The sequence below is a fragment of the Toxotes jaculatrix genome, chromosome 20, assembly GCF_017976425.1.
Source record: "Toxotes jaculatrix isolate fToxJac2 chromosome 20, fToxJac2.pri, whole genome shotgun sequence".
NCBI lineage: Eukaryota > Metazoa > Chordata > Actinopteri > Toxotidae > Toxotes > Toxotes jaculatrix.
In genome coordinates this window covers 7,872,739-7,893,237 of record NC_054413.1, presented here as the reverse complement: position 1 = coordinate 7,893,237, position 20,499 = coordinate 7,872,739, and the positions used below count along the sequence as shown (strand labels likewise).

General features: G+C 39.7%; 1 protein-coding gene across 1 annotated transcript; it reads left to right on the top strand.

The window, feature by feature from the left end:
* The first annotated feature begins 15,349 nt into the window (after positions 1–15,349).
* On the top strand, positions 15,350–18,256 carry slc35g2b (solute carrier family 35 member G2b). The gene is made up of 2 exons (XM_041066039.1): positions 15,350–15,506; positions 16,662–18,256. The coding sequence occupies exon 2, from the start codon at positions 16,690–16,692 to the stop codon at positions 17,938–17,940; it is 1,251 nt and encodes a 416-aa protein (XP_040921973.1). The 5' UTR covers positions 15,350–15,506; positions 16,662–16,689; the 3' UTR covers positions 17,941–18,256.
* The last annotated feature ends 2,243 nt before the right edge of the window (positions 18,257–20,499 follow it).

Here is a 20,499-nt window from a genome sequence, read left to right as displayed (position 1 = left end):
GGATGGAGAGGTTAATTAATGTCTTTGCATTAACCAAATTGTTATCTATCATAAATTCCATCTAAATGAGTCTTTGTGCCTGTCATACTCTCAGGCAGGAAACTTGGACCAGCTCATCTTGATTATGTAAAACTTCAAAAAATGAGAACAAGAGGGCTTTGTGTTTGCTTGGCTTCAGTATTGTAAATCTAAAATTCAAGTGCAAAAACACTGTAATAATCTTTTTTTTTTTTTTGGACATAGAAACAATGTGTTCTGCCTTAAATCTGCGAAACAATTACTTAAACATTTTTGTCTTCAGCAGACCTGCGTGGTTTAATTGATTATATTTTCTCTGTCCCTATGGCAACTAGAAATTACCACAAAGGAGATAATTACAGGGTGCAGCAGGATGCCTGAAAATTTATGAAACCCCCTCTTTCTTTTTTTTTTTAACTTGCCACTTTAATGCTCCTCCTCCACTTATTATATAGTCCTGTTCTGCTCAGTTTTATTTATCAATAGATTAGTGAGGGACCAGCTATACTGAGTTATGCAAAGTGCACAGTATTCTTAAATACCAACACTGGCAGAGGGGCCAGGGCTGAACCTATAGGTGGTTTTGGTGTGCAGAGACCTATGATCAAAGCCTTTTCCCAGTAGCACCATAATGTTGCTCATCATGTAGGCGTGACTACAGCAGTGTGCCCTGAAGTTAGCCAGCTGGCAGCTGCTCATTCTTCCCTTCCTTTCCGCTGTCATTTCCCCAGCCCTTCATGACATTTCAGGCAGCATGCAATTCCAGTAAGAGATGTGAAAAGAAAAATCTGCACTCATGTTTACAGCTTAGTTAATATAACCTTCTTTAGCGGTTACAGTGCTATGATATGTTCATACCTCTGTCAGACACCATCTGTTATATTCAAATTCAGACAGTGCGGCGCATTCACACAGTGGTGAGGCACAAATTGCAATGCCCTGACAAAAGAGTGGATTAACACAAATCAGCTTTCCTCTTTCTGCCATGGGAGCTGGCAAAGTAACAAAAGATCCTTTTCCTCTTCCCTTAAAAATAACTCCTCTGTTCCACTTTCTCTCCCTTCTCGCCGATTCAGAAATCAAATTTAATTTGATATAAACCAGTGGTCGGTGAAGTTTGTTACTTTTAGACAGAACTAGACATGCAGTTTCACCCTGTTTCCTGTCTATGCTAAGCTAAGCTAACTGGCTGCTGTCTGCTCTTCAGTTTAACATACAGACATGAGAGGGTATCAAGGCCTAAGCGTATTCCTCACTATGTTGAACTATTCCTTTAAAATGATGGCTTTCAAGCTGAAATGAAATGTCATAGTACATCCACAAAAAGAGAAAGTCACTTTCCTTTATGTGGTGCAAGAACACATTTCTGAGACTGAATCAAAACAACTGGCTTTCATTTTCCTGATGATTCAAATATATTGTGCTTCTTTATTGCACAACAGAGAACAGGGAAAGTATTAAAAGCATTTGTAATACAACAGAACTATTAAGTCTGTTTTCAATAGATCATCTTTACGCATAACAACCAAACAGAGATATTACATTCTAGTATCTAGGGGTTATGATCTAAAGTATAAAATAGGTACCTTATGTTAATTGGCCCCGTGATTGGGTTTGTCTCCTCTCATAATGTTGCTCTCAGACTGCTGTCAGGGGCTTTTATCTTCATTTGCTATTCAGTGTGGGCAAAGGAGCCTTTTATCTTTTCTGTTGATTTAATAATAAAACGACTGCTCACCACCACACACATGCAAACAGACGTGGACAGCAGATAATCTATATCGGTGGCTCAGACACTAAAGAAATCTATGAAACACAAAAGGTAAAAATGTGCAATTTTAGCTTAAACAAATCAAAGAGATAAAAGTCAGGTGTTTTATTGAGATTTTTTATTGTTTATTCTCATTTAACAATGTTTTAGTTTATGAATATCACTCCCCACTCCCCATCCTCTTAGATAGGACCAGCTTTTTTATCTGATGAATCACAAAATACATAATAATACAAACATAATGAAATAGATAAACAACATGAACATGCCTGTTGTCAAAATGCTGTTAAAAGTGACAACATACAGTGACAACAACATACCAACAAAAAGAAATCAGTACAAATTGCTACTATTTTGCCCAACATTACAACCTAGTTCAGAAATTGGTCTTCTTACATTTAGATGTTCATACCTGGGTCACTGCCACAGAAAAAGCATCCAAACAAGGTGTTAATGTGTGGATAAATATGTGGATTTAAAGATTCTGATCCATCAGTCTTTGATCTATGGGAGAAGAATTTAAAACGAATTTAAACACAATAATTGCTCCACCGAGGAACACAGAGTGATAAGCCGCTTAGTTCATACCCTGTGATTCAGTGCGTTAAACCCAGTGCATGAGTCAGCTGCATTTAAAATCTCATTTCTTTTTGCATTTTCACTTATTCTACCTCTCCACTTTTTTCTCCTTAATCCCTGTAGATGTGAGGCAAGGATGAATGAAAATGTACTGAAATGTAGAAAAATGATCACGACTGAGTGGAGGCGACACTCTGGGGTTTGGTACAGAACACATGGTACTTTCTAAAAAAGAAAAAAAAGGTTATAAAAATATTTCAGATGATGTATACAGACTATATGGCCACTACAAGTGACTCTTTTTTACAATACAAACAGTAATAATTTAGTAATGTAAAAAGACACGATGCATTCAACACTGGATAAAACATTTTGAAACTACACTGTCATTTCATACTTTTTTTCTGACAATTTTTCATACAGAAAGTAAGTCTTCAACCAGTAAATACTTTAAGAGACCTCTAATAAATTCTTCTTAGGGGAGATAATGCCACATCAAACACGCAGTAAAATGTACCATAAAAATGACATAACACTGAGAGTTACTGTGGTTATCGATCCAGGGTTCTTGAATCTTTTTATGGCTCAGATAATGTTGCACGTTCTCCGGCCGCCTGCAGCCCGTGGGTCAGTGAATCCATGACAAGGGTGCAGCTTACCTGACCCATCCATCTACGTCACACTTCGACATGACTCATGCCTCATTTTGTCGTGACTGTTTCTCAGTTCCCCCTCTCTTGTGCTCCTCCTTTCGCTCCCTTTCTCGCTCTCCCTCCCTTTCGTTCCTCGCTGTGTCCCTGTCTCTCTCACGGACACATTTGTAAACATGTTACTGCCCGCATCGACACACACGCACACCCCCCCACCCATTTCTTTTTCATTATAAGTCTTTGATATAAACCAAATGGAAAGCTGCATGGGCACAAGAGAAAATTACAGAAAATTGATGTACTGAAATGAAAATATGATGACTGACATTTTCAGAGGGACAAGGTGCGTTGTTAGTGAAAGCACAGCAGCATGACCTGATTACACAGCCACTGTGCATCAGTGCTGTTCAGTATGTGGTATGACTTATTCTCTCCTGAGCTTCATTTTTGTATTCTGTGGAGTCCTAGAAATAGCATTTCACATTTCAGGCTCCTCTGCAGTCTGCCAGGCTGTCCTGTTGACAGCTGCCTGGTCGCATAAATAGGATCCCCCAGGCCAGACCCACAAAGAGGAAACAGAGTGAGAATAAGAGTCAGAGAAACAGGATGGTAACAGTTGGTAAGGCGTAGATCTGTCTCAGTTTAACATCTTCTCAGGTCGCTTCATGACACCAGAAGGAGGTGTGCCAGAAATGAGGGCAGGCAGTACTTCAAAAACCTCTTTAGTAAAGCCCAACACTTCTTTATATTGTAAGTCAGTATGAGGAGAAGTGTCTCTGCCAAGGAAGAATCCTCTCTAATGAGGCCATTTTTAGGATGAAGTGCTGGGTAAATCAACAAATCCTCTCACAAACTGTAGACGCTGCTATGCTGGCTCTCACAACAACTTCAGAAACAATGTTTCTTCCCGGGTTTTCCTTCTGCCAGTGTCAAAGTCCTTAGGCTTCTTCTTTCTATGCATTCATGCATATTTAAAAATCACTATCCCAGTGATAACGGTGTCAGGCAGATCATACGCCAGCTACAGTTCCCTGTGCGTAGTGTTTGTGGTGGATTTTAAGTGAGGGAATGGGAAGGAACTGATCCACACTCTCAGAACCACAGACCATCCTGTGGCGAGCAGGCCAAAGCCTGTAAGCAAGTGTTAAAAAGAAAAAAAAACTTGAAGAAGTACTAAAAGCATCTAGCAACTAATATAATTTATTTAAGGACATTTCATTACCTGTGGTCAAAAGACACAATAAATAACCCTGGGTTAGGTCAGGCCAGGAAATGATGGCTCTCCATTTGGGGCCATATTCACAAAACATCCTGAGGCTAAAAGTAGCCCCTAACTGGCTGAGTTATAAGAAACTCCTAAAAATAAGGTCTATGTTAGTCCTAGCTAACCTAAGACTTCTAAGCTTATGCTCTAAATCACAAAACCTTTTAGTGCTAAAAGAGGGTCAACAGTCTGAGATAAGTTAGCGGCAGTGCAGAGGACTCCTAAGTCACTAAGACCTTCTCAGAGATAGTAATTGTTCATTAGAATACTTCCTCTTGGTACCATGGATATATGCACCAAGTTCCATGGCAATCCATCGAATAGCTTTTGATATATTTCAGCCTGGACCAAAGTGGTGTACCAGCAACACAGCTAGCATAGCTGAAAATCCAGTGATATATTATTTCCTTGGGTATTAGTTGTATTTTGTCCACACTGGAAAGGTTTCTACATATAATACTGGAGAAATATGGATATTCCAGACCCTGTTGTGGCCCTCTCTCTGGGGCTCCTTATACATGCTGAAGAAGTCTGAGTTAGGGCCATCATTTTTAACATGGATTAAGTTATTATAAGTTATTATACACAGCCCCCCCACAGCTTCAGTAATGAGTAATGGCACCATAACGTCTCTATTTCAATAATACAGAGGCATAAGACAAATGTTCCTGCTCTCTTCATTTATTTTTGTGATTGCACTCAAGCCTCTGGCTATTTTACGATATGAAACAACTTTAATATTAAAGGTCTCTTAGTGGGTCAACAGGAGAATAAAGTTGTATTTTACATAGTTATTTATTATCATTATTATTATTATTATTATTATTATTAGTAGTAGTAGTAGTAGTAGTAGTAGTAGTATCTGTATTGTTTATTGGAGACAGGGATGTGTGTAGTGGGGTAATGGGTGTTAAAAAATTATAAATGGTCTAAGAAATTTTGTAATTCTGTTATAATTAAACAATTGATTGAAATATAAATAATAAAAAGAAGCAGAAAAAATCAGAAAACAGTAACACTGAGGGACAGTGGGGCCAGTTTTTGCTGTTATTTTGAATGTGCACTTCCTCAGGATGTGACCTAATCATATTAGTCCTTTTCTGAACATGCAATTGCCCTGTGTCTATTTTCCCCTTTTCTCATTGTACCGCCTAGTTGCACATGGTCAGCAAGCCTCCCCCTGTAATTTGTGCCTCCTCACTGCATGTGATATTGCCCATCTCCTCATGGTCCATCTGTTCACACAGAGGAGGTGTATGAGGTTGTTTTGTGTGCTAGTGCTGACCGGCTCCATCTGGTAGCAAGGCAGTAAAGATAATAGCCACCGGTAGAAGCAGCCAGTCAATAAGTGCTATAGCTTATTCTGTGGGTCGATGAGATTTTCTGCTGGCTCTGAGGCAGAGTTGTGGGAACAGTGACAAAGTACAGAGTGCTGTGGTGGCCCGTCAGTGACTGGTATTAAGCCTGTGGGGGGAAAAAATGCATTACTGGAGGGCTCCAGTGTCAATTCATTCAGACTCGTTTAATGTACAGATATTGATAAAGTCTTTCTTGTGACACTTTTGCGCTGCAAAATCTGTAAATTTCAAATCCACTTGACAAATGCCCAAGACAACCAGGAGGGAATCAATTAGGCATGGGGAAGGTGTTGAGACTCAGCTATTTTTAGTCCCATTAAAACATACTGGCAGATATGTTCTTCCACAAGTTTTATATAACATGCTGAAACTTTTTCAAACTAAATTTTCTTGTGCTGTGTGCATGAAACCTCTGCTGTTATCTAGTTCTTTATTAGCCCACAAACATTTACTCAGAATGATTTATGTCCTTCCTCTCATGACATTATACTCTGGTTGACATGCATCAGTGCACAGTGCTATTATAATCTGTTTCAGTTTGACATGGTGATGACATTTGTGGCTGTATGTTATTACAATATGTTATGCTTTCAGCATACCGGACAGAACATGTGTTACGCGTTCCTGCCGTGCTTGATGGAAACATTGCTGTTTATTCTGCGTCTGTTATTTCTCATCCTTTAGCTCCTCTTCTAGTTTTCATTATCTGATTCTTGTCAACCTTTTCAGCACAAATGCAAAATTAGCTCAGCAACCGCTTTTATGTCATGGCAACTGTGTTTGCAGAGATAAATGTAATGGGGTGACCTGACTGCTCAAATCAATATTCTGTGCTATCTAGCAAGGATAAGTGTTTGAAGACAATGTTCCCTTCAGCCAAAATCAAAACAAACTGCTCCGACTCATGGTCTAATATGCCGAGAGAACACCATGATGGGCATTTCAAGGAGGAACTCTGAGTGCATAATGGAAAATGCAAGCAGTCTTGCTGAATTTGAAAGCCGAATCCAAAATGCGTGTACTCATGGGCAATGAAGAAATGGCATACTACAGGCCTCTGTCTATTGTTTCCTGAAAGACAAATAGTCTATGAAATGGGGACTAATAGAGAGGGAACCAGAGCTGTTCTCATCGACATATTTAAAGGATAGGTCTGGCACTGAAATAGGGACTGAAATATCTCAGCAACTGCTGGATGGATGGACTGCCATAAAATTTTGTACATTTAGCTGAGAGTGCCACTGTGTCTACAGCCTCACAGAGCCACAGAGAATGATTGTAAAAATTTAGTCTTGTTAATAGTTTTTGGACAAAAGTGGAACTCTGTGGAGCAGAGAAATATCAATATCAGAGTCTGGCTACACAGGTAGCACTTGTTAATAGTATCTTTTGGTCTTTTCATGGGGCTGGCTGATCATCGGGCTTATCTTTTAAACCAAGCAATTGCTAGGAAACAAAATCAAGTACTGTCAATAAGGCCTCACTGGCAAAGCAGACTTGGCTTTAATCTCCTCATAAAACATCTTGTCTTTAAAGTCTGAGCTACATCAACATATGTTCTCATTTTATTGAGTGGCAATATCAGTGTGAGTGCAGGCAGTGATATACAGAAGTCTGTTTCACTTGGGGGATCCAGTGAATCTATAATACCCCTTATAAATCACCATGTGCCCTGACCTTCCTCACTCCCACTACTCTATCTTTAGACAACACTGTTATGATGCAGATGGTGATTAATTCTCTATTGAATAATGGCCCATGCTCCTCCGATAATCTGGCCCCAAATTACACTGTAATTACTGGTGTGTATCACAGTGCTGTCACAGCAGTGATGGGCCAGATTGGGAAAGGAGTCATCACGTCATAGATTCTTCCATCTCTTCTCCCCTCTCTCTGCTATCCAAGCAGGACCCACATGTGGTATTGAATATGATAAATGCATTCGATACCTGGACAGCTTCTTTTGTAGCAGACTTGTGACTCCACAAAGGACTTTGAAGGACACATTTACTCACAGGTGCTGCAGTCAATCTGATTTCCATTTGCTGTTGTTTGAGATTGATTTTATTCAGGCCCTTGGTGATGGAAGTGAGCGCCTCAGTGGACTTTCGGTGAGACGGCTGAGGTGTAAAACAGAATATCCTACTGATGCATTTTGCTCTTTCATGGCTTTGTACAGGGACGGTAGTATAGGGATACTACTTCATTTCTGATACCAAATATAGCTTATATGTGTTCTCTGTGCTGATCTGAGTTTCAAAGGAATTCATACAGAACACAAAACAAAAAAGCAGTATGTATACATGAATGTGAATAGGCAGATTTCCGCTAGGAAGCACAAAATGAGTTATGAATCAAGTCATTTTTACAATAGGAAATTCACCTCTTCACCCAGAAGAGTGAAACACCACCAGCTTCCAGTGTCACGCTATCGCGCTCCTGCATTTTCTCCCCATAGGCATTTATAGCAGGAGTAATATGCCTTGGGTGTCTGTGACCTTTGTAGCCGTCTCAAGACATCTGAACAAAAAGTTTATAACAGTTACATGCTCTAATGATGTGCTAAATGTCAGGACTTGGTCAAAATGTGATCATGACACTGAAAAAAATATGGTGTTTAAGAATTATCTCAGGCAGTCGGCGTTATTTCACTATCTCTCAACTTTAGATAAAGCAGTCAGGCAGAAATATTTCAGTTACAACCACTTATCACAGTGTCTGTGAAGAAGAACCGGCTGCTGTCTGGTGTAGGAAGCATTCACATTAAATGTATTTGCTAACGATTAATCACTTGGTCTATAAAATGTGGGATAACAGTGAAAAGCCTGATATGATGTCTGGCTTGTTCGTGTGACTATATAGAACAATGCACATGTTTCTACTGACACCAGATTTCCATACTGGATACAAGTGCCCTTTCCTGAGCCAATTGCTGACCTTGTGATCAATACCACTATTGATGTAGATGAATCTAGTTTGAACTGCAGGTCCGTGCAGCTGATTTACACCATCACACTACAGCCTTTGCAGCACCTACTGTCATAAAACACTTTGATCAGTGTTATTATTGTTCTGTGTTTCTACAGCAACTGCAGCCTGCAGTGCTCTCTCTCACACAGTGAGAGTGTGATTTATTCAGTCACAGTTTGGTTCATTTTGCACCTCATAATTTCACTGAAGCATCATTCGTTCCTTCCATAACAGCATGATGAATGCATCTCGACTTTAAAATGTGCTCTTGTAGCTGCTGTACTGTGATGACAATAAACACAACACAGCTACCTCTTTTGTTTTCACACTGTCTACAATCTTTATATCTCTCTGTCTAGCTTCAAACAATGCCAGAGAACAGACAGGACTTTCAATAAAACAGCATCCATGGCAGCATAATGATCCATTCAGACATCTGCATAATTGCAAATCTGATAAATTGAGCAGAACATTTATTTGTGAATTGGGATGAGAGGAGATGTAATGTTTTAATAGGCGGACAGATGCGAAGAAAAGGGCATTCTCATGAGAGGAGGCATCTAGTCAAAAGCGTCACATGCATTATGGATCAGCACACAGGCACTTTCACTCACACAAAGGCTGCTGTATCAGGCCTTGCTGGCTGGTCTGTGGCAGAAATCTGAAGGGGCTGAGGCACAGGCTAATCAAAACCAGAAATGGCCATGTCTTCATCACAGACTGACGTAAGGTTAAACCACCTGGGGCAAAACTGGATGCGTCTGTTCCAGATGGTCTTTCTGATGTTATTTTAAGATAGAGAAGAAGACGGGATTTTAGTTTTCCAATACAGTAAATGTAAGGCAACATTTTATCTCAGATGTGGTAGGTTTGCTTTGATTTTGTACAGCCTAAGCAATGGTCTCCAGCATGAATAGGGCAAAATATTCACCCTGTTGAACAAGCATAGAGGTGCAGCACCTACATTGCTCACTCACATGCTTGACTTGACTTAACTATGTCTATCCATGGTGAAAACTGAAGACACCTCATCCACTTGTATACTCTCGTATGATGCTTGTCGACCTGTACAGTTTGGTCTGTCAAGCCCACTCACAACAGCAGACAACGCAGCTCGCTGTCATTGCAAACTTGTCTATATCACCTCAAAATGTCACTGAGTCCGACAACTCAGCACAGCCCTTTCAACTTTCTCAAAAAAAAAAAAAACGTGTTGAAGGCAATGTGCTACATCTGCTCCTACAAAGTGTCATCTATCTCCACACAGTGATGGGAAAGTAATACATTTATCGAAGTATGTCGAAGTATGTCTTCTTATCTTCTTCCCTTGGGTGCAACGGGTTGGATCCCATGCAATCTAGACACTGAGCCACTTGCAGATATACAACCCATTCCCATGATGAAATGTAATGCCATGTGTGTAATAAGGGTAACAGGAAACAGTATATTAACAGCAGATTTGTTTGTTGAAAGAATTTATCAGGCTGCTGTTAAAGACCTATTTCATATACTAATGTAAAATTGTTTTGGAAGGATGAAACTTGTTAAGCAACCAGGTGACTGGTGGGCAATTTCGAAATGTCAATTTAGAGCAATAATATAGCAATAGCAATAAATTTTCCCTGGCATCAAATGCACAAATGCATTATGCAGTGCACTGGGAACTAGACAGGAAATTCCTCAAAATAACTGTCACCACAACAAGAAAAAGATTTTCTCTAAAGCTAAACTGTAATGTCACATTATATTACTGTATATATGGTATATAAGGTCCTGTATATACTGTAGTATTACAAAATGGCTCAGTAAGAGTGCCAGTCAGCTCGCCAGGGTTCGGTGGCAGGTAATTATGAGCATATGCATTATTATATGCATTCATCCAAATGTATGATTGTCTTTGTGTTTGTTCAGTCAAACACACAACTTTCCTCAGGCCATTTACCCACAGAAAATAAATGAGGCAAATTTTAAAGTTGACCCATCAGCTGCTCATACTCAATCATGCTAATCGTAGTCTCAAGGTACAGCCTCAAGCTTGCTGTAAGACATCTGAAAGCGATGACGGTCCATGCCAAATTCCTCCCAAATGGTGCTGCGATTCAAAATTCCCTCAGAAAGAAATGATAAGCTTTGCTGACTATTGAGTTACGAAGAGGTCTCACAGGCACAGAAGTCTCACAGCAAACCAGCCAAAAAAAGAAAGAAAGAAATGAAGAAAATTAACAGCTGCTACAGCTTCAGGAGCCAATTATGCTCAGCCTTGCCTGCTCTGAAAAAACTGATAACATCACAGTAATCGAAAAAAAAAATAATGTGTTAAAACTTATCATCTGCTATAGTGGGGGCAATTTCGATCAGGAGTGCTGAAACTATGTTTGAAAAAGTGTGGAAAAGGTGTGTGCTTTCTTCTGCATAATAAGTTTGCTACAGTATAACTGGACTGATATTTCTGGATAAGTGTGGGATATTGCTCAGGTATGTGAGCATGATAAGTATATTTGATTTAAAAGCACATCTTTTCACAAATCACAATTGATTTTAGTGTACTTGATTACATTTCATTGATTTGGCCAATAATTGTCAGATTACAGGATGTGCTCCCTCACTGTTGTCTTGTCAAATCCTAATGGATGAACCATATGGTCAATTAAGTTCTCCATGTGATGGTCTCCCTCTTGTGTATGTTTGGTTTCTAGTTGAGGTGATCCTTATGTGTGTGTGAGTCACACTTTTTGTGACACTGTAACTTTTGTAGACAATATATTTACTAACTAGCAGCAATCAGTTGGCATAGAGAGACTGAAATATCTCAGCAACAACTAGATAGTTTATGACAACCTATACTTTGTATTTAGTGATAATTAGCAAATTTTAGCATATTGTAAACTAAGCTGGTGACCATGTAAACATCATACCTGCTAAACATAAGCCATAAACCTGTTAGCATTTTTATTGTGAGCATATTAACACACAGAGCATTTAGCATTTAGCTCCACTGTGCATAAGTATATCCTCACAGAGCTTTTAGCAAGGCTGTACATTTTTTTTTACCTTTTTAAAATCTACATCTACAAACTTAAGATATGCATCGTATTGTCTAAAGTATGTGTGTGACCAGATAAACCTTTACACCCTTTGAAATGCCGGAGGGAAACAATTATTTTGAATCTTCTTCTTTACTTTTTTGGTCAGGGTAGAAGAGAATATCAAAACAAGGACACTCCTCTTTAGGAATGTAGGAATCTTCTGCTCATACATAATTAAAAAGGCTTGATATAGAACAAATTTCTGAACTGGCCTATTTATGATTCATAGAAGTATGAGGCACTATTTGATTTTGGGTTCAGCAAATACACAAAAAAACACACAAAAACAGAGTGCCTACAGCTTGCCAATGGGGATGAGTTATTCTCAGAATAATGGTTGCAGGTAGCTCATTGCTGGAAAAAGTCTGGCTTGGTCTCTGACAGCTGGCAAAACATTAACTGAGTGTTCTCCCAGATAAAATTAAAGTATAACAGCTCTCAGCTTTCCCCCGAATGATCCCTGATTCACTCAGTGTCAACCCAATTTACCTCTGTAAGAAACAAACTGTAAAGCATACTTTTAAACAACAGATACACTTGCTAAAATTACTGTTAATGTGTTTATAAATCCACAAATAGTATGTGTTGAATTGTAAATTTTCATATGCACTGGTCTCGCTGGTTTATAAGAAAAATGTCAAGCACGCTTGATCATATTTGCTGTGGTACTTGGTTTTCTCAGCCCTAAAGGTGGAGAAAACAAGAGCCCTATACAGTCTCTCACCACCCACACACAAATTGCCTATTTAAGCCACCATCTTCCATTTATTCCACTTTATTTGCTCTATGTCAGGGACAAGCCTGGTCTCACCTCTATTCTCCAAATCCTTAAATTGCTGTATAAGCCTGTCAGTCAAACTACCAATAGAAGGGATAGTAGTTTGTCGTTTTCTGCTCTCCAGCCAATAAAACAGAGATATAACTGCTTGATCAATGACAGATGGCCTAAACCACAGACAGAAGATAAATGAGCCACATGTCCATTGTGACAGCTTTTTAGAGCGACACACAGGCAGAGAAAAGAAAAAAAAACACAGGTGATCAATACAAAACACACCTCAAAGCTCTCTCATATTTTCTCCAATAAGCTCATCAAAAAGCCAGCAGGGGTAACACAGAATTCCATTTTCAGTCAAAAACAACTCAAGAAAATAAAGAAAAGAGAGACATATAAGGTAATGGTTGCAGAGCCAGGTAAGAAATTACAGCTTGTGCTCTTTTAGTTACTAGGCTGCAGAGGTTTAGCCACCGCCACAGTATGTGAAAGAAAGAAAACTGCTTGCAGATACAGAAATGAAAATGCTTGAAATGTCAACGAAGCAAAAGTCAAAAGTATACGTTTCTGTTCAAAATCCCAGAGATCATGAAATCAGTCCAATGCCCTTTCTAATTTCTGTTTTCAGACATCACAGGCTCTGAAACAGGATTAATTAGACAACCCACTGAGCTCAACTTCTGGCTTCTGCCTTTTTGTTTCCAAATGGAAATTAATACATCGGTGTTGCCTTTGTGTTGTACAAGAAGTACAAAGTTTACATATGACTTGAGATTTTTGCACTGATAAACATATTGTTGAAAGTGCAAGTGGAGAGTTGTTACTGTAATTTACATTATGCCCTAAGATCTTACAAAGGATACAAGCTACTTATATGTAAAAATCAAAAGGTCAAGTCTACTTTCTATACTAGCTATACCATACATACTACAATACGATCAATATGCTTTTATAGCATTTGCCAGTGGACTCTCTGCTGAAGCTGTCTGATATAAAATTAGTGTAGCCAACATTATGGAAACTTAACGTTTCTATCTAGAGATATTTAATGGAGGAGATTCATCCTCTCTGTTAAGTGAGATAATAAAAAGCCTCCAGCATTTCACTTCCTTGAACTAGTCTAAATTTTTCTTCAAGTAAATCATGAAAACCGTCCATGAATTTCTTATGGTGCGATTATGCACTGTGGATTGTAAAATGAAAAGACTCGGCACTAGTGCTCCCCAGTTTTTGTTCGACAAGCTGTGAGGCAGTTTCGAGTTTCCAGTGTTTTTATATTCCTATGGCACAGACAGTGGATGCTTAAGCAGCTACAGTTTCATATTCACCCTACTTGTCATTTGGAAAATCACGTGTTGTTGAAAATTGAAAAGCTCATGATACTGATTTTAAGGGAGTTGTTAAAAATTTTGAGAAATCCACATATTCATAAGTGGATTTTTTTTTAACATTTGTACAAAGCCAGGCTCACTGTTTAATCCCAAAATGTCAAACTACTTGTTTAAAGCCCAGGTAGTTAATTTTCTGCCACTAATTCAAAAATATCCATCCTTCATCATCATCAGATGTACTTAAGTATTCACTTTAACTATGTAATTAATTCAAATGTATGTTGGACAGCCAGTGTGTCATCAACACTAAAATATTTTGCTTATACCTTAAAGCTGAATTGCTTTCTATGAATGGTCATACAATCGTAAAATAGGAATATACTATATCATTTTTGCACAGCACAACAGGTCAATTATATCCCTTAAAGTTCATATTCCCTTCAGTCAGATTTATGTTGGCTGTATATTGCTAAATGTAAATGTTGACACAGAGTTAATTGCCACAGCGCAACAAATCACCGTCCATGGTGCAGTGTACCAATTAAAATCACAGTCATGTTACAGAGGCAGTGGCAGCCAGTGGCAGTACGATCTATATTACCAACCGAGGTTCCTGTTGCACTGCCTGGGGGGGAAACTCAACAACCTAATTTTAGTGCATTCAGCTTCCCCCCATCTTGAAGTGGCTATAAATTTATGCCTGCCTTTCATCAACCTGCAGTCAGCATATGCCACCCCCACCCCCGTTTACTTTCCTTTGAGGTTGTTTTACATCAGCACTCTCACTGATACATATGATTTCCTCTCTGCAAAATAGATCATTGTATTTAGGGTATGAAAGTGATTTAAAGGTAGACAGAGACTGTCAGGAACAAGTAGTGAAATGAGCACTGCACATAAGAGAGAACAAGTCTCATGAGAGTCATCTTGGTGCAAATTAGAGGATTCAAGAGAGGATTATGGGAATCCCAATCACTTCAAGCTGTGACACCAAATTAAAGAAACAGTCGAGTTTGTCCAGTATCTGTTAGTATCCATAGGCTATATAGGCAAGATGTTTGCAGCCATGCCTATATATGAGAGATGTAGCGGGGAAGGTTAACCCTAAGTCTTATATAACACAGAATATGACATATGAAGTGCAATTAAACCGATGCATGTTTAACTTTTTCCTTCATTGCAGTATAGTTAATTCAGACGGGAGAAGCAAATCTTCCTCTTAAACTGGATGAATTATAATCTCATGAACACGATGATGATGATGATGATGTCTGACGGACGCACATCCATTTTCCCTTCTGAGAGATGACGAATACGAGCGGGGTCTAGGTGGGAAGCAGTCTTGGGGAGGAGGAGCAGGAGGAGAAACCACTGGCTGTGACAGTGACAGTTGCTCCTCTGCCCCGGCTTTCCCCCGCCGCTTCAGCTTCATCATCATCATCATCACCATCATCAGCCTCAGCAACAGCAGCTTCAGCTTCATCAGCAGCAGAAACCGAAGCAGGGGAAGGAGCAGCGTCCATCCACAGCCTGGAGAGCAAATTAACAGCACGCATCTTCAAGAGGCGCTCCGCTCGAGGGGGGAAGATGGGGAAATGGCATTTGCAGTTGGCCAAATGTAAGGATCAAGAAATCAAACGAGATCTTCATTTATGACACAAACCCTGGTTCATGAAACAATAGGAACTATTCAAAGAACAAAAGGTAAGACATTTAACGATATTATATCCCGTTTACCTCGCTGCTCTCTTCATACTACAATGCAAATGCCTTACATAGGAAAATAAAATACTGTAGTTTTTATACCAGTTTTACCCAAAATTAAACTGGATTTTCCATTCACACTATGCCTAAATAATAAGTTAAAGGTGAAGCTGATTGTTTTATTTTTCAATTCAAATCCTTCGCGCATCCCTGAAAATAATCATTTTGTCTGGTTTTGCCAGCAACAAATATTAAGCAATTGTTAAATCGTCTGTAAGCTTTTTTTTTCAGTCTCAAGTACATGCAACATTTCCCTAACGCTTTTCTTTTAAACCAATTTTACCATCGCTTATTGTGAAGAATCAAGTTATATTCATGTATTTTTCAAAAGCAACCGCATTCAAAAGACGAGCATGCGAATGAGAGTATCTATCTGCCCCCTTGTGGTTTTGATTTGGGCTATGTCCTACGAGATTGACAAAATGAATGTGTAATGTGTCAGTAGAAATAATCTTGGAAATATTTAGTAATAACAATAGCGATATTTTTTTTTAATTTTTCTTTCTTTTTTAAAAATATAATTTACTCAGTTTTAAAGATATTCCGTAACCTCGTGTTTAAACCGAATCCCACTGCCTTTTAAAGGAAACATCAGAAATATCTCATGGCTGGAGGAAGCATTAAAACTATTCAGCCCCATTTAACCCTTTCACTCAGTCCTTTTTCCAGGGTTTGCTAATTTATGGTGTGCAACTCCATTCATGGCCCACATTCATGTATCATCCCCTCTGTGGTTTCCTGTTATGTAATTTCATCCCCATCAGACTGCATCAGCCTCAGAATGTTTGCTGCTTGGTTTATATGAGCTTGCACGGGATATATATATATATAGAGAAGTAACTCAATACAAGTGAGGCTATAGAGCCACAAGGTAAGTGAGCTAGGGGTGATAAGTATGTGCTCTATCTGTGTGCATGCATGTGTGTGAGTGTGGCAGCATGTGTTTATTTGTGTGTGTGAATGTGGAGGGTGGATCCTGAGAAAACAAATGAGCAATTATGCAAGAAAACAGTTTTTTTGCCTAATTAAGAAAAGAATATTTGAATGTTAATTTAGCACAGTTACACTGTTAATGATTTTCACTTCATTTTTCAGGTTACCCCTTCTGACGCCCTAAAGAAACATGGATGTATCTTCATCCTCACTCCAGTACGGATCAAAAAAGCGGGTTAAGATTCACCCAAACACAGTGACAGTGAAATATGCCACTCACTTTCCCCAGCCTGGCGATGAAGGGTATGATGATGCACCCTCTTTCGAGGAGTTTGGCGCCTTTGCAGAAGCTAATGTGGGAAAGAGACTGGTGTCAGACAGCAAAGGAGGCAGGACTTTCTTTGGAACCATGGAGACCCAACCTAAGCAGCCAAGTGTGCAAAGAGACAAGGGGGTTGGGGGTCAGCTTGCTAGCTTCGGTGAGGCAAATGTGTTGGCCTCCAGGGTGACCTGGATGGCCTTGTTTGGGGCTGCGGTGGCTCATGGCTGTGTGGCACTGATAACACGTCTAGCAGCCGACCGCTCCAAAGTGCCCTCCCTCGAGCTGCTCTTCATCCGCTCCGTGATCCAAGTGCTGTCCATCCTGGTAGTCTTCTACTACCACGAGGCCCCATTTGGTCCTAAGGGCTACCGCCTGCGTCTCTTCTTCTACGGCGTCTGCAACGTAATCTCTATCACCTGCGCCTACACCTCTTTTGCCATAGTACCACCCAGTAATGGCACCATCATGTGGCGTGCCTCTACCACAGTCTTCAGTGCAATACTTGCCTTCCTGCTCCTGGATGAGAGGCTTGGCTACACAGATGTGGTCACAGTGGTGGGAAGCGTGTTTGGTCTGTGCCTGGTCATGGTGCCAAACGTAGCAGATGAGGAGAAGTCCAGGCTGGGCTTTTGGAAGGAGGCGTTTGGCTACACAATGACAGTGATGGCCGGTTTGACAGCTGCCCTCTCCATGATCGTCTACAGAGCCATTAAGGAGCGTGTCAGCATGTGGACGGCACTCTTTACCTTCGGCTGGACGGGCACGGTTTGGGGTGCCTCCACCATGTTTATCATGCAGGAGCCCATCATTCCTCTAGATGGGGAGACCTGGGGCTATTTAATTGGGATCTGTATCTGCTCCACCGTGGCATTCCTTGGAGTATACTATGCTCTAAACAAGTTTCATCCAGCCTTAGTCAGCACCGTGCAGCACCTAGAGATCGTGGTTGCCATGTTCCTCCAGCTCATTGTTCTGAGGATGATCCCATCTGTCTATGACGTCATCGGAGGCCTGGTCATCATGATCAGTGTGTTCACCCTAACGGGAGTCAAGCTGTACAGGGTGAGCAGGGCCATTCGGCAGGATTATCAAGAGATCCTAGACTCGCCCATCAAATGAGTATAGAAATGTCAGTCTATTTGTTTACAATGTTGCTTGGTTGTGCAATTTAAAGAATGTCTGGATCTTCATCTGATGATTTTGTATTGTTGTGTTGTTGGAAGAGTGCCAGTTGTGTAACTAATGTCTTAATATCTGTGTGTGAAATAAAAGACAAATGTAATATGGTGACCATTTCCCCGTGATAATACTACTTTAATGTCAAACTGTGTCTCAGACCAAAAATGTCAGCAAAAAAAAAAAAATGGGAATCAGTTTAATTTTTGTGATTTATTTTGCTCCAGCATCTTAAATAATATTAAATCCGGTCTTGTGAGTGGCAGTGTAAGATGAATTTTTATTACCATAACATCAGCAGGGTGTCTCATATCCTTCTGTTGTCACACTGCCACACTTGTCACATTGTGTAAATGTCCGCCCAGAAATCATTCATAATACATACAAGGAATGAAAGAATAAAAATAAATATCACCTTTCATAAAATTACTGGTATTGATTTTCTTAGCCTTAATGTGTTGCTTGCCAAGATCCGTTGCTTGCCTCTATAGAGGCCTTTATGTGCTGGAACAGAGGCTTGTCACATACATTATAACTGAGATAGTTCCTTTTCAAATTTAATCTAAATTTGCAAGTACACTCCTCAAATCTCTGTATTGTTACGTGTACAATTTTCACCTTTCAGGGTTTTTCTCACTGCCTCTCACGTATGTCCTGGCCCGAGCAGCTGGTTGACTTTTAACACTAGTGATTACATCCCTGGACGCTGCTTCTGTTTACTTTCAGACGCGTATCAAACTAATGCCCAGAGGCAGGTGCGCTGTATTGAATTAAAGTTCCCTTTAACAACATGAGACCATCTGCTTTTTCTGTAGTGGACGACTCAGTGGCTCACCCGCACCATTTCCTTTCTCTGTGGCCTATGCAGTGAGTCTCTGTGATTTCCCTGGGGCAAGCCAACAGTGGTGGAATGAAATAAGGACATAATGATGATGCAGAGTGGATGAAAGGGAACATGTTGCATGTTCAAAACCAACACAACATGTATGTTTCACTAACAACCCAGCAGGTGGCACTCACAAACCACTTCATTACTCAGCCAGAGTTTACTTTATCAGAGTAAATTATAAATGTAATTTTATATCTAGAGGTAAACACTATTCAGCGTTTTTCTTTTTTTTCTTGATCAAAAACTACTTTAAAACATGATATGACTCACTTTATCCAAACACCTTTCATTTAGTAACCATTTAGAACCAGAGTTATCCGGCAAATTTAGGACTGCTGATACACACAGTACATCACCTGAGAATGTTTAACAGAAACTGGAAGTAATCAGCCCTGTGGTTATAACCACACACAAAAGAGTTATGCCGCTGAAATCAAATAATTCTGTGTAATGACAATCTATTGTCACTGATGTCGCAGTAAATAAAATGGTGAGTAAACCACAAGTTCCATTAATTTACAACCAAAAAGCAAACAACCACCATCATAAACCAATAATAATGTGAAATTGTCATTTTCTCAATGACACATCCTGTCTGTTCTGTCACGTTTTATTTTAAAACACTATGGCCAGTAGCCATAGTTTTTTTTTCAAGCTAAAAAAGTGAATAAACTGAGATAGTAGGTTTACCTTCCACTGTAGGTGTTGTATTTTATTGTTTTGAGATGGGGTTTGGGTGCACAAAGCAGAATACATGTAGAGGCCCATCTGTTTGAGCAGGAAACAGACTGCATCCTGCAGAGAACTGCACAACCTTCCAAATTACTCTGCAACTCTCTTCACCACAGACATGTTTATTAGAAGCATCATCATTTCCCAGGAGGTGGGGGGCTGAATGGAATTTGATGAGGAGTTATTGTATGTATGTGTGTGTGTGTGTGTGTGTGTGTGTGTGTGTGTGTGTGTGTGTGTGTGTGTGTGTGTGTGTGTGTGTGTGTGTGTGTGTGTGTGTGTGTGTGTGTTTCACGTGGTGAGGATAACTGAGCATGTTTTTGAAAAGACGTTTCGTGTATTCTATATATCCACCTATTCACAACTGAAGGCCATTCTCATAGACCTGCGCAAGGCGTTGTCAGCTGCAGCCGACATTCATCATCAGTTAGGACAGGGAGGTGCTATTTGGAAAATGTATTTAACTTAACTTTTTAGGTGATTGTTTTTAAATGGTTGTCCACAAGTTAATACATTTAACCATTTCGTTAACTGTTCCTGTAAAAAATATCCTCCATTAAACCTAAGGTGACGCATGATGCAAAAGTATCAGTTTTACAAAATTATAAAACGTGCCCTGTGCTTAAGTCCCACTTAATGATGAAGAGGCTTCGACTGCAACTTTTATTTTGGACAGCTGACTCTAAAACAAATCATATAAATATAAAATAAACTAAAAATAATAAAATAATCGTCTTTTTCTGTTGGTGTTTAGGTTGACTTTTGAGCTCACCAAGCCAAAAACATGATGGATGCTTATGGGAACGTAAAATAGCAGCAGCTGCAGTGTGATTGACTGACGGCGCCGCTGTCCAATCAGAAGAGAGTCGATTCCTCTGCAG

Excerpts from the sequence above, each read along its gene's own strand:
- slc35g2b (XM_041066039.1), top strand. The coding sequence starts at position 16,690 with ATGGATGTATCTTCATCCTCACTCCAGTACGGATCAAAAAAGCGGGTT.